Source organism: Camponotus vicinus, unplaced genomic scaffold (assembly GCF_025532165.1).
Source record: "Camponotus vicinus isolate PSW18456_S1 unplaced genomic scaffold, iyCamVici1.0 SCAF_3, whole genome shotgun sequence".
NCBI lineage: Eukaryota > Metazoa > Arthropoda > Insecta > Hymenoptera > Formicidae > Camponotus > Camponotus vicinus.
This window is the reverse complement of record NW_028141967.1, coordinates 25,316,230-25,329,827: the sequence shown is the minus strand read 5'-3', so window position 1 is coordinate 25,329,827 and position 13,598 is coordinate 25,316,230. Positions and strand designations below refer to the sequence as shown.

The following is a 13,598-nucleotide window of genomic DNA, read 5'->3' as shown; positions in this document are numbered from 1 at the left end:
ACTAAATGATAAACGATATAACAAGCGAATCCTGTAAATAACTGAATACTCATATACATAGTGTTTTACATTAAAATATGATTATGACACAATAAAACATTGTATTCAAAATTTTAATATTTCTTTTTCGAGTGTTAAGAAAACAGTTAAAATAATCAGAAGTCTTTACATTCTTAACTATTTTATCTGCTAGGTTTCTATAAACAACTCCAATATACGATCTAAGTACGTGTCTTATTTTTGCTTTTTAAACAAACAATATTTGTATTATTTGTCTTTTTTTGCAAATAATTGATAATGATTTACGTGGCAGACCTAACATATTTTTTATTACTAGCTTATAATTAATTGTATTCAATATTTTTATTTCCGATAGATGCATAATAATCGGCAAAAAAATACATTTAACGCTTGTGCGCAGTCTTATATATTTACTGAGAGACGTCAAGATAAGAAATTACGATTAATCCAAATAATTATATAAATAAACATCATTTGTATCAGGAATTTTATCTTAAAAATTTATATCAACTAGACATTTTCAATTTGTTGATTTTAGATTTGTTTAAGTAATCAAAGAATTTCATTGTAAATGTTTACTTTAGTAGCATCTGCAGATGATTTTGGTATATCGTTGAAATTATAAATAATTTTTGAAAGATTTTAGCCATTACTCATAATTTTTATTAAAAAGTTCATTTGCAATTCTTAAACTTACAGTAAACACACACACCCATATACATATACATACATACATACATACATATATGTGTGTATGTATATATTTATTTATTTATTTCTCTTTTTTGATATAAACAGATATATATTAGGAAACGCGTTCTAGCTATAATTTATTCTCTCGTATGTTCCTGCTCTTCGCATTCGAGTGGCCGATCTTCGTTTAAGAGTTTCTTAAATTCTTGAGGATCAATCAGCGGTTCTCCATTGATCGCGAGAACAACTTTATCGTTATCCAACATTGTAACGTGATTACCTTCAACGTAATGCACTTCCACCTTATCTCGCGTAATCTAAAAAATAGTTTATAATTGTATTTTTTACTGTTTCATACATTTTTGTATGGTATTAAGCTTCAATTTCAAAAATTCGAAAAAATTTATATTTTAAAAATATTTAAAAAAACACATCAAGAAAACATTACCTTACGCAAACCATAATCTTCTTCAGCCATATAGGTAGATGATTGTGTAGGTTTCAAGAGTGTTATAGGTGCTCGAATTCGTGGCAAAGACAATGCGTCATACTTTTGAAGAGCAAGAACACGACTATATAAAGTTGTGCATAGTGCTTTTTGATTTTCAACGGAAAGTGATATGTCAGCGGAAGCAAGATGCGAAACAAAGCTATCCAATTTTTGTTCCCAAGTCGTGCACTTATCGAAATCTAAACTTAGCTGTAAAATAGAAAGAAATGTTAATAAAACATGAAGATAAGGAGGCGGATGAAAATATTTTAGCACGATAAATACTACCTTTCCGCTCGCAGCTGGTTGTAGACTATCCATGATGTAGAGCAAAATATTATTCTGAAGTTCCTCCTGCGTTTGGGATGGTAAATATTGTTCTATCATCGCTTTCATTAGATCAGGCGCACCGTCAATCAACACTAATCGACCGTTCAAGCCTTGATGTTCCAATCGTCTCGCCAATTCGATAGCGATTAATGAGCCGTATGAATATCCAATCAGAATGAAGGTTCTTTCCTTCTCTGCCTTTGGTAAAACATTCTAAAAATTTCAACAAAGCGTCCATATTAATCAAAAACACACAAACACTTTTCTATACAACGATATATATTCTTTACAAGAAATATGTAACGAAATCTCATTTTATTTATATCATTTATACTCTCTTCTATACGCACCGGTAAAAGATGGTCGGCGTATTCTGGTATACTTTGATGAGCGATCCCGATATTATTCGTACCATATTGCAACGCCATCGCTATTGGTCTGATTCTCGACGCTATTGAATTAAATACGTGTCCGCAACCTTCTATGCCCGGCAAGAGGAATATTTCGAGTTTACGCGAATCCTTCTTAGTCGGTAATACCATACAAACATCGGGAATCATATCTTCATTACTCGTGACTCGGATAAACAATTGCTTATTAGATATATCAGTCTTCTCTTCGTCAATCTGCATTTGCTCTTGTCCTGCGTTCTTACCGCGTATCTCAGCCAGTTTGGCAAAAGTCAAAGTTCGAATATCATACGCAGTGAGGAAAACATCAAACTCACGTTCTAAGGTTTGTTTGATTTCTACGGCCATCATCGAATTCATTCCCAATTCGGTCAATGATATATCCTGAGATACAGTTTCGATATCTTTTACACCTACAAAAGTACCGAAAAACATAAATAAAATAAAAAACATAAATAAAATCGATAGTGATCTTATTTAGTTTATTTTAGAAGATTTTTTCTCCAATTAATTATCGAGTTTTATATTAATGTTTTGCCAAAGATATTTAATAGCTCGAAGGCAGAGTTTAACATCCTCATTTGATGTCGCGTAACTAGTGCAAATGCAACAGATGTATTTCTGCCCTGCACAAGTTCGAAAATTGTCTTAAGATAACAATAATCTTACCCATTATATTCGCCACAGTTTCAGCAATATTAATAGTACTATAAGCATCCACACGCTTTTCAGCCACTACCATGCTGGATACTACCGGACGATTTTGCAATAAAAAGTCTTCCAGCTTTTCGAGGCAAGAGGATAACTTTTGCTGCGAGGTACCGGCAACAATTAATTTCTTGTCGTCTTGCCATTCGGCGACGAGGCCAACGTCACCGATCGCGCCCCATTGAATGGCCAATCCCGGCAGACCGTCCGCCACTCTACGCTCGCAGATTCTCTCCATCACAGAATTAGCCATACCGTGATACGTCTGCCCAGCGTTTCCGCGTCCACAGGAAATCGAAGAGAATACTACAAACTGCCGAAGACCCGGACACAATTTCCTGGATAACTCATCTAACATCTTGGTAGACCAGGCTTTCGCCTTGAAGGATTCCTCAAACGATTCTGGCCTTTGATTTTTACAAATGCTATCCTTCAGTACTACGGCAAGATTGAAAATGGCGTCTACCGGACCTTGTTTTGCTGCGGATTTTAATATAAATTCGCAATCTTCACGGTTTGCAGCATCCACGCCTGGAATAATCAGCACGTTCACGCCATACGACTTCCATAGATCGGTCCTCATACGCTGATAACCGGTCTTTATTTCTGTTCTGGATGTTAACACTAGATTTTTAGCACCTCGAAGTATTAGCCAATCGGCCAATTCCAATCCGAAACCACCTAGACCACCCAGGATAAGATAGCTTTTATTACCGTCGCAGTAATATTGAGGCTGAGCAAGAATAGGTATCTTTCCAGCCTGATTTTCGTCGCAAATCTTTAAGATCACCTATGAAAAAATATGTAATATTTTGATAGATTTGTTAATTTTCAATATTTATTTCCTAGAAACTTTAGTTTTCTATCAGAAATTTAACTCGAATTTTTTTCTTCGAATATATTTAATCTTACAATATCCGATTGAGGGAGTTAAAAAATAACTAGAAAATTATGATCCTATTAATTAATTTTTTCCTTACTTTGCCCATATGTTTTCCAGCCGTCATATATCTGAAAGCCGCTTCCACTTCATTCTTTTCAAAGATCTTTCTAACGATCGGCTTAATAGCTCCGTTTTTCAAACCATCGGCCAAACAGTTTCTCAGATTTAATTTATCTTCCATGTTAATATCGGGATCGAACATATTTTCTAGCATAACTCCATGAAAACTGACTTCCTTTAAGAAAATCATCATTCCTAAGGTATTGCTCGATACAAGATCACACTTGCTAATCTCCAGGAAACGACCGCCTTGTGCGAGACAGCAAACCGACGCTTGGAGTTTTTCGTCAGGCAATGAGTTGAGAACGATGTCTACACCGGAGCCTTTTGTTCGTGTAAGTACCAGTTGTTCGAAAGTGGTATTGCGCGAGTTACCGATATGATCATCTGGGATGGATGGAAACATTTCATGGATAAACTTGCGTTTTTCGGGTGTTCCCACAGTAGTAAAGATCTCGCAACCTTCATGAAGGGCGAGATGAATCGCTGCTTGACCAACGCCACCAGTGCCACAATGAATAAGCACCTTGTCTCCTTTCTTCATTTCGGCATTTATGTATAATGCATAGTAGCATATCGCGTATACGTATGGTACGGTAGCGGCGTCTTCCAGCGACCAACTGTCAGGCACGGGCCATGTAAAGTTTTTATCAGGTACGATTATATTTGATAGGCCTCTGAAAGTACAAACGTACATATTAATCGCATCAATACTAATCTATTTTCAACATGTTTCAGAATCGATGCATCGATGATATTTCAAGGAAAAAATGTCATAACATTAATTAATAATAATTAATATAAACTATAAACTATAATAATTAAAGTTAATAAACTTTTAAAAATGTGTTTTTAATTGTTAAGAAATATAATGCTTTTTTGTATAACTGTGCCGTATCATTTTTGAAACAATAAAAGTAAGTAGTTAAACAATGCTTTCATACATAGTTATGTAACTTTGAAAGTGTGTGTGATGAATGTATTTAAAAGAAAAAAAAATTACCTATTTTCACATAGTCCCATCACACGACGGCCAGCGGTATCGATACCAGCATACTCCAAGCCAATCAAGCAGTCGTTGAATCGAGTTTGCATTGAAGTTGTATCTAGAGTAAGTTTTTCTGTAGTAAACATGATATCTTTGAAGTTGATAGGCGAATATACTACATGAACCAAATCCTTTTGGTTAGTGTTAGGACGTATGGGGCCTTCAATCCACTGAAGCGAACTCAAATCGCCGGGTACCTATTTTCCATACATAGGTGTTATATAATTACATGCAATATATATAACCAGTATAAATATATACATTTAAAAATCGAAAGTTATTGTGTTTTGCAGCCGGCTGCCTTTTTCTTCTCTATTTTTAGATCCTTGTTAGGCAAACCAGTCAAGAGACGATAACTTTCGAGAATTTCAATTAAGTTACATACCTTTTGATTAACAAACGCATGATAAACAGGCTTTAATTTTGATAAAGAAACTGGCTCGTGTCTATAGGACCCCCATATTTTTCCTGGTCGTAATACGTTAATAGGCAGATCTAGCTGAAGCTGTTTTGTGTACAGAGAGTTCTGTAGAGAAAACTCAGGAGCTTCGGTGTCCTGTATTAATATACCTCTGATCATTTCTCCGCCTGGTTCTTTTCTCAGACAATTCACAAAGCCCAGCAAACCACAATCAGAGTCCTTCTCGCCGACGAGTATTATTTTCGTATTATCAATAGTCTTGTTTTCCATGTTCATAATCGAATTTAGCTTCTCGAGCCAAGTGAATTCGTTGTTGTTAATACGAACAATCTCTGTTTTTTGGATCGGTTGATCTTTCTTCTTCAAGAGTATGATGCTCTCCGTGCTGGTGTTTTTCTCTAGAATCACATCCAAGTTATATTTCGAGAGTGCTGAGAGATTCTCGAGCTTGGGTAATTTTTCTCGTGTCAACACGAAACCGCCGTTTCGCAGTTTTGATAGAATCTGTTCCAGCTGATCGCTCTTATTTTTTGTTAAAAGGTCGATACCAATAGCAAGCAAAGCGTTTTCTTCATTAGACAGAGAATCTATAGAAGTTACATTTGGTGATAAGACGTCATCGTCGAATCGATTAGGTGATGCTGTCAAAAGCACATTCGCTTGAATCAAGGGTAAGTCAGCCAGAATCTTTGTGAGTATAGGTGATGCCAATTCATTAGCTGTCACATTATCAGAATCATCGATCAGTTCAATAGTTTTCACGTGAATAGCCTGATGATACTCAATTGCGATATGTATGGCCAATCTGATCGCTTCTTGCAGGGATATCTGCGCTCTATCGCGATATGCCACAAACTTGTACTCCTCGAGAATCGGTTCACTAGCCGGCAGTCGGCGAGATATGGCTTTGGATTTGACGCCACGAATCTCGACCCCGCCCGATATTACAGTCTCCCATTGTTTATATACGTGTACCGGAAGTTCTATGATGAAAAACGATACAGAGTTGCAGTGTGTTTGTAATAATTACAATAGCTATATCAGAATATTAGCGAAATGCTTGGAGAAGAGATGTATAAAAAAAGCTTACGTCTATCTTCCACGTCTAGCTTTCGGATCTCCTGCTGATGAAGCTTGGTATCAATTACGATCTTTTGTATTTTCGTTGGGATGTACAAATTTCTAGTGTCCAGTCCCAGCATCATTATTTGCAGCATGTTATCAAGGAACGTCACCCAATTACTCATCCAAGCAATGTGTCCCTTTGTTCCTGAAACCGATGCGCTCTTCAAAGAGCGGAAGATACCTGAATATTGATAACCGCGTAGTCTTAGCTCTTTGTAGATATCCTTAGTGGTCATCACTTCCTCCTCGCCTTCATCTTTCGGCAAAATTGCGGTCGCTATCTTTTCCTGCGCGGGATTCTTTATAACGCGAATCACTCCGCTCGCAACCGCTTTACCGTCTTCTGATACTTCAAACCTTCCAGTGCCTGCGGGAATAATTATTATCTAATTAAATAAAATATTATATAACGTTAAGAATAAATAACTAAATTTGTAATAGCAAATTTTTTTTTATAAAATTATTCTTACATAATTGACTTTATATTGATGATAATAATTTAAATAGGGACTGTTAAATTTTATTCTGCAACTTGAATTTTTCTATAACATGAATGCGCACGCGTTGTTTCAAAAAATGGAAACAATAAAGTACCTTTCTGAACCATCGCCGTTAGCTGGACCTCGCCTTCTTTTGGAAACTGAACAGCACGTATGAAAATGATATCTTCAAAGACGACCGATAGTTCTGTATGTGTTTTTGCATGCAGTAAACCTAGAGTTTCCCAAGCTAGAGCAAGATATCCTATGGCAGGTATCCAGTTTTCTTCATTAATGACATGGCCGGACATATATTCATAGTTTTCATCCAATAATGTTAAATTAACGTTTCTCTCCCCGGAAGTGACTTTTTTTTGCATCTTAAACGTCGTTACATACCAGTCATCGGAATGTTCCCATCTGGAGATAAATTATTCAATTTATCTTCTTCTAATGTATATCAAAGTAGAACAATAACAAGAGATTCTAAAATAATTCATGCAGCTTTTCTTAGTCCTTTTATCAGCGATACTCTAAAGATAGCAATCAGGTATCAATTTAATTCATTTTGATACATCAAAAACGAGAAAATTGGGACAAATTTTCACTTGTCGCAATGCCGGTTTATTTCAGATAATCGAACATATGAATAATAACTTACGTATATTCAAGTAAAAAGTTTCAATAAGTTTATACAAGTAACAATAAACTTACCTAACTGAAGGCGAGATCATCGGGGTACCACAGCTAACTGGAAACTCAATAGGCGGGTAAAGATTCGCGATCTCCGGTTGTAATCCATTGTTGTAGAGTTTTCCGATCGCTTGTAGAACAACCTCGGCGTTGTCCCTGTGACCACGTTGAGTGAGCGCAATATTTGTGATTCCCTTACCGAGAGATCGCCTCAGGATCGCCTGTAGGAGGCCATGGGGCGCGATCTCGATAGTCACTGCGTCCTGCGGAATCATACGAGCCGTTTCTTCGAACAGTACGGGATTCAAAAGATTATTAGTATGGTACTCGGCGGATGACAACTTGGCGGCTGCGGTGGACCATTTGCTGCGAGGCACAGACGTGCTCAACCATTTTCGGCTGCGCGGTTTAGGCTGAGGGATTATTTCGTTCAAGTAAGCCAGCAGTTTCGGTCCAGCGGGCACGATGTAACGACTATGATAAGGTATGTTGCTACAGGCCACTTCCTTCGCGAAGATTTTCTTAGCCTGGTTAAGATATACATAAATTTAACAAAAGCAGATATGTTTCAAGAAAACAATTAGAAATTGCAATAAAAATTTTATATGTATAAATATTGCATGTATTATTATTATTATGTTAGTCAATTAATTCTTCCTCTTGTAATAACTCTTATTCGGCAGTTTTACATTTTAATTATATATATGTATATGTATATATTTATGTATGTATATATGTATGTATATGTATGTGTGTGTCTGTGTTTTGGTTTAAATATTAAAATTTATTTTTTTGACAATTTTTATCGATTTCATTCTTGGGAATTAAAAAATGATAAATTTAACCTGTAATTCGGCAACGAATTCCTTCATGGATTCTGCAGGTCCGCTGAGAGTGCTGCTGTCTAAAGCATTATGACATGCCACTTCAATATCCGATGGACACATATCTTTGATATCTTCGTAACCAAGACCAATCGCTGCCATCGAACCATAAATTACTTTGGTTTCAATGGATGCTAAACCTCTCGAGTACGCTGATAGGATCATTTGTTCGGCGGTGAAGGTTCCGTCTGCATAAGCGCAACCGAGCTCTCCGACCGAATGACCGATAATGTTATCCGGCACGATACTCATCGATGTGAGTAGATCGACTAAACCAATCTATGAAATTCATATCATGTCAGAATATGATAAAGAATAATAGTAAAGAAACGCATTTTAATAATTTCTTTTTAATCTCTTTTACACAATCATATCGTAATCTACGATAATAATTCACTGGGAGAAGTAATGTCGGAATTGTCATTATTGTATTTAGCTTACCTGTACTGCCGCGATACCCACAAACGAATTTAAGATATTGTCAAAAGTAGATTTGTCCTTGTTTGTCAAAATATCAATAATATCTACACCGCGAGGTCGCAAGATATCGTCACATTTCTGAACGGCTTTAGCAAAGACAGGGAATCTCATTAAATCGATACCTATATTTCCAATATAAAAATCGAGAATTAATATAAACAAAATAAAATATAATAGAATATATTATCTCTGTATTTATATGATAAAAAATTATATGATGCGTACCCATGCCGGGCCATTGTGATCCCATTCCAGAAAACACGAACCAGATCGGTCTCGTCGTTCCCAAATAATTTTCCATTTCTCGTGTAGGATGTTCCGCCGTCTTTGATCCGACTATCGTGTATCCTCGATACAAGTGTCCTTGAATATCATCAGTGTGTATGTCATGCAATAAGCGAATATATTCAACGTCTACTGGATGTCTCTCAATCTGTAAACGATAAAAGTAAAAGACAATGAAACTAATTGATGAAAATTTTGATTTTTTTCGCAGAAAATATTTTTACTGAATTATGCAAAAATATGCTTCAACATATCGCATAATATATAATTATATCAATGGAACATTTATGTAAATAATATATTTTTTATTATCTACATTATTTATATTTTTTTATTGCGATGCGCTCTCTCACCATCTTACTTTCTCTCATATTCTCTTATTACTTTTACTTACATCGTCTAAGAATACTTTGACAGATTCCTCGGTACGTCCAGACACCGTTACCAGTCTCGGTAAATCATCAGATGGAGCTCCATTATTGATTTTCTTCTTCGGATTGGATTTTAGTATGACATGACAATTGGCACCTCCAAAACCAAAAGAATTAATTCCTACATAACCACCTTCCCAAGGTGTTGTTTCGGTAACGACTTTCAATCTGCCTTCTTCAAGGGCTTTCACGCCTTCTCGTGGCCGATTATAATGCAAATTAGCCGGGATTGTTCCAGTTTCCATCGCTATTAATACCTATGATGAATATTACAACTTGATAAATTTATGCAACACGAATCTGTTGAAATATTGTTTCATTGTCTTACATGTTCGAATATTTACAATTACAATAATTACACTATAATACAAATAATTTCTTTAATTTTAAACAACACTTGACATACGTTTAGTTAAATATCTAATTTTAATGTAATTCTTTTGTAAACTATATTATATATTGTGTCTTAAAATCTAAATTTATTACAATTTTTTTAATTTTTAATTATAATTTCACAATTATTATTTACATTTTGTTTAAATTTATTTTTAACTATAATATATCAAGTTAAAAATCCTGACAAACCCTGACCTCACCTTGGCAATTTGGCAAAGACCGCTAGCGGGCTCAGCATGACCCAGATTTGACTTGACGGAACCAATCAGGAGAGGAATATTTCTGTCTTTACCGAAGACAGAGTCGATCGCATAAATCTCCTCAGGATCGCCGATTTTAGAACCAGTACCGTGACATTCTAGATAAGATAGACTGGATGGAGATAAACCGCAATCATTGTAGCATTCTCGCATTAGCACGCCTTGCATTTCGCTCGACGGAAACGTGATGCCTTGCTTTTTGTAACCGTCGCAATTTGTCTTGCCATAAACGACCGTGGCATAGATTCGTTTCGCGTCTTTCGCCTTTTGCAGATACACAACGGAGATCGTCTCGCTGCGAGCGTAACCATCCGCGTCGGTGTCAAAGACTTTGCAGCGACCGTTGGGCGACAAAAACCCTGCAATTATTATTATGATTAATACAAAATAATAAAATACGTACAATAATAGACATAAAAAAATTATATTTTGTTTAAAAAAAATTACTTTATTTCTTTCTCTTATTTCTTTATATATATATATATATATATATATATATATATATATATATTTCTTGTAAGATATTTATATTAATGTTTGTATACAGATAAGATACAATTTTGATTATATACATAATTTTACATATATAAGTTAAAAAAGACAAGTCTAAATTAGTGTTAAATTAGATTTAGATTGACATTCACATGTCTCTTCTTGATTCTGAAATTCTGGTTTCTATAACGAATCTTTACAGTGAAAGCAAGACAAGAATTTTTTTATCCTATGTATATATCTATCCATATCCATAGAGATTTATACAAATGTATTTATGTATTGAACAATGAAATGACGAAGAGACCATACCAAGGCGAGAAAATTGCAGCGATACACAGGGATGTAAACATAGATTCGATCCACCCACGATAGCGGCATCGCATTGACCGTCTTGCATGCACCGATAAGCGTGCTCCAGAGCGTACAAACTCGAGCTACAAGCGGAGTCCAAAGTATAAGAAGGTCCAATTATTCCCAGCCAATAGGAAATCCTATTCGCCAACATGGCTCTGCTGCATCCAGTAATTCCAAAACCGTTTATCTAATCGCATACAAGAGAATTCAGCTTGGAAAATAATTTAAAAATATTTAAAAATGTTTCTCATACAAATATACAATTTAATTTCTCGCATTTTTAAAATAATAACTAGAAATGTAGAAAAATATGTAGAAAGAAAATGAAGAAACAGATTATAAATCCTAGAGTTTGGAAAAAAAAGGTTTAAAAAATTTTATTAAATTATTAAAATATATTTATTTAGTGAGATAAATTCTATCGATTTTTTTTTTCTTCGCATATTTTTGTAAGATATATATTACATAACACTATTGCAATAAATATTTACCTGTAACTTTTCATAAAACCAGGTTTTCTCAGACTCCGAAAAACTCGCACCCACAAAGACACCTGTTCGCGATCCACGTAACTGCTTCGGATTTATTCCTGCATCGATAATAGCCTCATAAGCGTGTTCCAGTAACATTCTGCACATCGGGTCCATTGTTTGAGCCTGCTTGAAATGGACTCCAAAGAACAGCGCATCGAATTTAGTAATATTGTTAATCTTCCCGGTTCGCTGGGGAATATCCGGGTGATCTGTCGGAATGCAATTACAAAATTTGTAAAATAAAATAATACATATAAAATATAATACATTTCCATACTTATATATTCGGAGATTTTTAATTGTAACAATGATAATAAAAATATAGATATATAATTTAATCATTATATTTCAATGGAAAAAAATGTAGAATAAGATATCTCTAATTACGCTAATAATAACATATCTATCCATACATTCTATTAATCACCTAATTTCCACCGCCGGGCATCGCCCGAGACCAAGTCTACTTTATTCAATAGATTTTTTTTGAGTTCTTCCATGTTGTCGGAATCTGGAAATCTACCGGCCATGCCAGAGATAACAATCTCTTCTCCAGGTTCAGGCACCTTGTAAACTCTCTTCGTCGATTTAGTCACAGACATCTCGGGCATTTTCAAAATCTCAATTTGAAGAGAACGCTGTTGGTTTGTTATCGAAATATTCTCACCAATTTATAATTATGTGAGCACACAATATTTGTAATTAATTTTTTTATTAATCCTGATTAATTGTACATCGCATAAAGATTTGATAATTTAGTTTGTTGGAGAAAAACTTGACAAACACGCCAACCATACAAACTATGAACGACAAATCAGGAATGAGAGACAAAACAACGACTCTTTATAATGAATATCCCTACCTCATAATATGTGAATTTCATTAATTGTTACTTTGAACTTCCTCTGTTTGTATAGCCTATTTTGCATGGGATACGCTATTGTGTTTCATTAACTGCAAATATAATCTTATGAGTGTTACAATTTAATTTTTTAAGTTGCAGAATAACTGAATTTTTTCGAGAATCTTATTAATACAATTCATGAATAATAAATACTGATGGAGTTACCTGAGATAAGTTTACAATTATGAGATTTATTTGTATGCGTAATAATTTTTCTAAAAAAAAAATTATAAGAAATACAAAGATGTCTTACAACAATATGGATCCAATAAAACCCAAATAAATAAGCATATCAATGTTTGACGACATTGAATTCGAATGTAGTAAATCGAGATTTTTATATAATTCTTTTTCTCTGTATAGTCCAATGATCAATAATGAATATTCGTAATCGACACAAAAGAGTCAAGGGTTGCCGGATATCGCATAATATATATCGTAGAATACATAATATTTGCTCTGTTAGTGCCCTCCGTTAGCTAAATTGACGTATATAAAATGTAACGCGATATTACGTGAGCTTTTTTTTCGATCAATGTTTCCTTGAAATCAAGCGACATTATATTTAATAATTTTTCAGAAACAAATTAGTAAAATACATAAATTGTATTTAATATATGTGTGACAAAAAATACGATTTATTGTTTTATATATATGCATATACACACATAACTGTATGTATTTGTGTGTATATATATATATATATATGTGTGTGTGTGTGTGTGTGTGTGTGTGTGTGTACATATATATGTATGTGTATATATATACATATATATTTCTTTATTTTTATATTTTTTTTGTATAAAAATATAAAAGTTTTAATATACACAAGTTATATAATATACATAAAGAGAATATATTATAATATTATGTGTCCTGCTATCATTAATATTAATTTATATAGTATAATATAGTATATCATTTAAGTACACAGTTCTTTTACTCTTATATACGTAAATAAAATTTAGCTTTACATCACTTCTTATAGTATATATGGATACTCGAAGAAACAAAAGTTATTAGAATAGTTCTCGAAGTTACGAAAAATATAGCGGAATTTGGTTTTATAATACTAATGTCGCATTCGTTTTTTGATCTTTAGCCTTTTGATGAGCGCTTATGATGCACTGAATGCGTACAACGCAAACTTTGCCA

At 34.2% G+C, this 13,598-nt stretch overlaps 1 protein-coding gene across 1 annotated transcript; it reads right to left on the bottom strand.

Annotated features, from left to right (window-relative positions):
* Positions 1-661: 661 nt before the first annotated feature.
* LOC145968603 (fatty acid synthase) lies at positions 662-12,511 on the bottom strand. Its single transcript, XM_083094190.1, has 19 exons — positions 11,967-12,511; positions 11,498-11,748; positions 10,962-11,193; positions 10,098-10,516; positions 9,465-9,758; positions 9,011-9,218; positions 8,747-8,907; positions 8,267-8,584; positions 7,443-7,948; positions 6,844-7,148; positions 6,215-6,616; positions 5,089-6,107; positions 4,659-4,900; positions 3,633-4,332; positions 2,614-3,442; positions 1,885-2,357; positions 1,493-1,747; positions 1,163-1,414; positions 662-1,031 (listed from the first exon to the last, which is right to left on the bottom strand). The coding sequence occupies exons 1-19, from the start codon at positions 12,148-12,150 to the stop codon at positions 852-854; spliced, it is 7,230 nt and encodes a 2,409-aa protein (XP_082950316.1). The 5' UTR covers positions 12,151-12,511; the 3' UTR covers positions 662-851.
* Between the last annotated feature and the right edge of the window lie 1,087 nt (positions 12,512-13,598).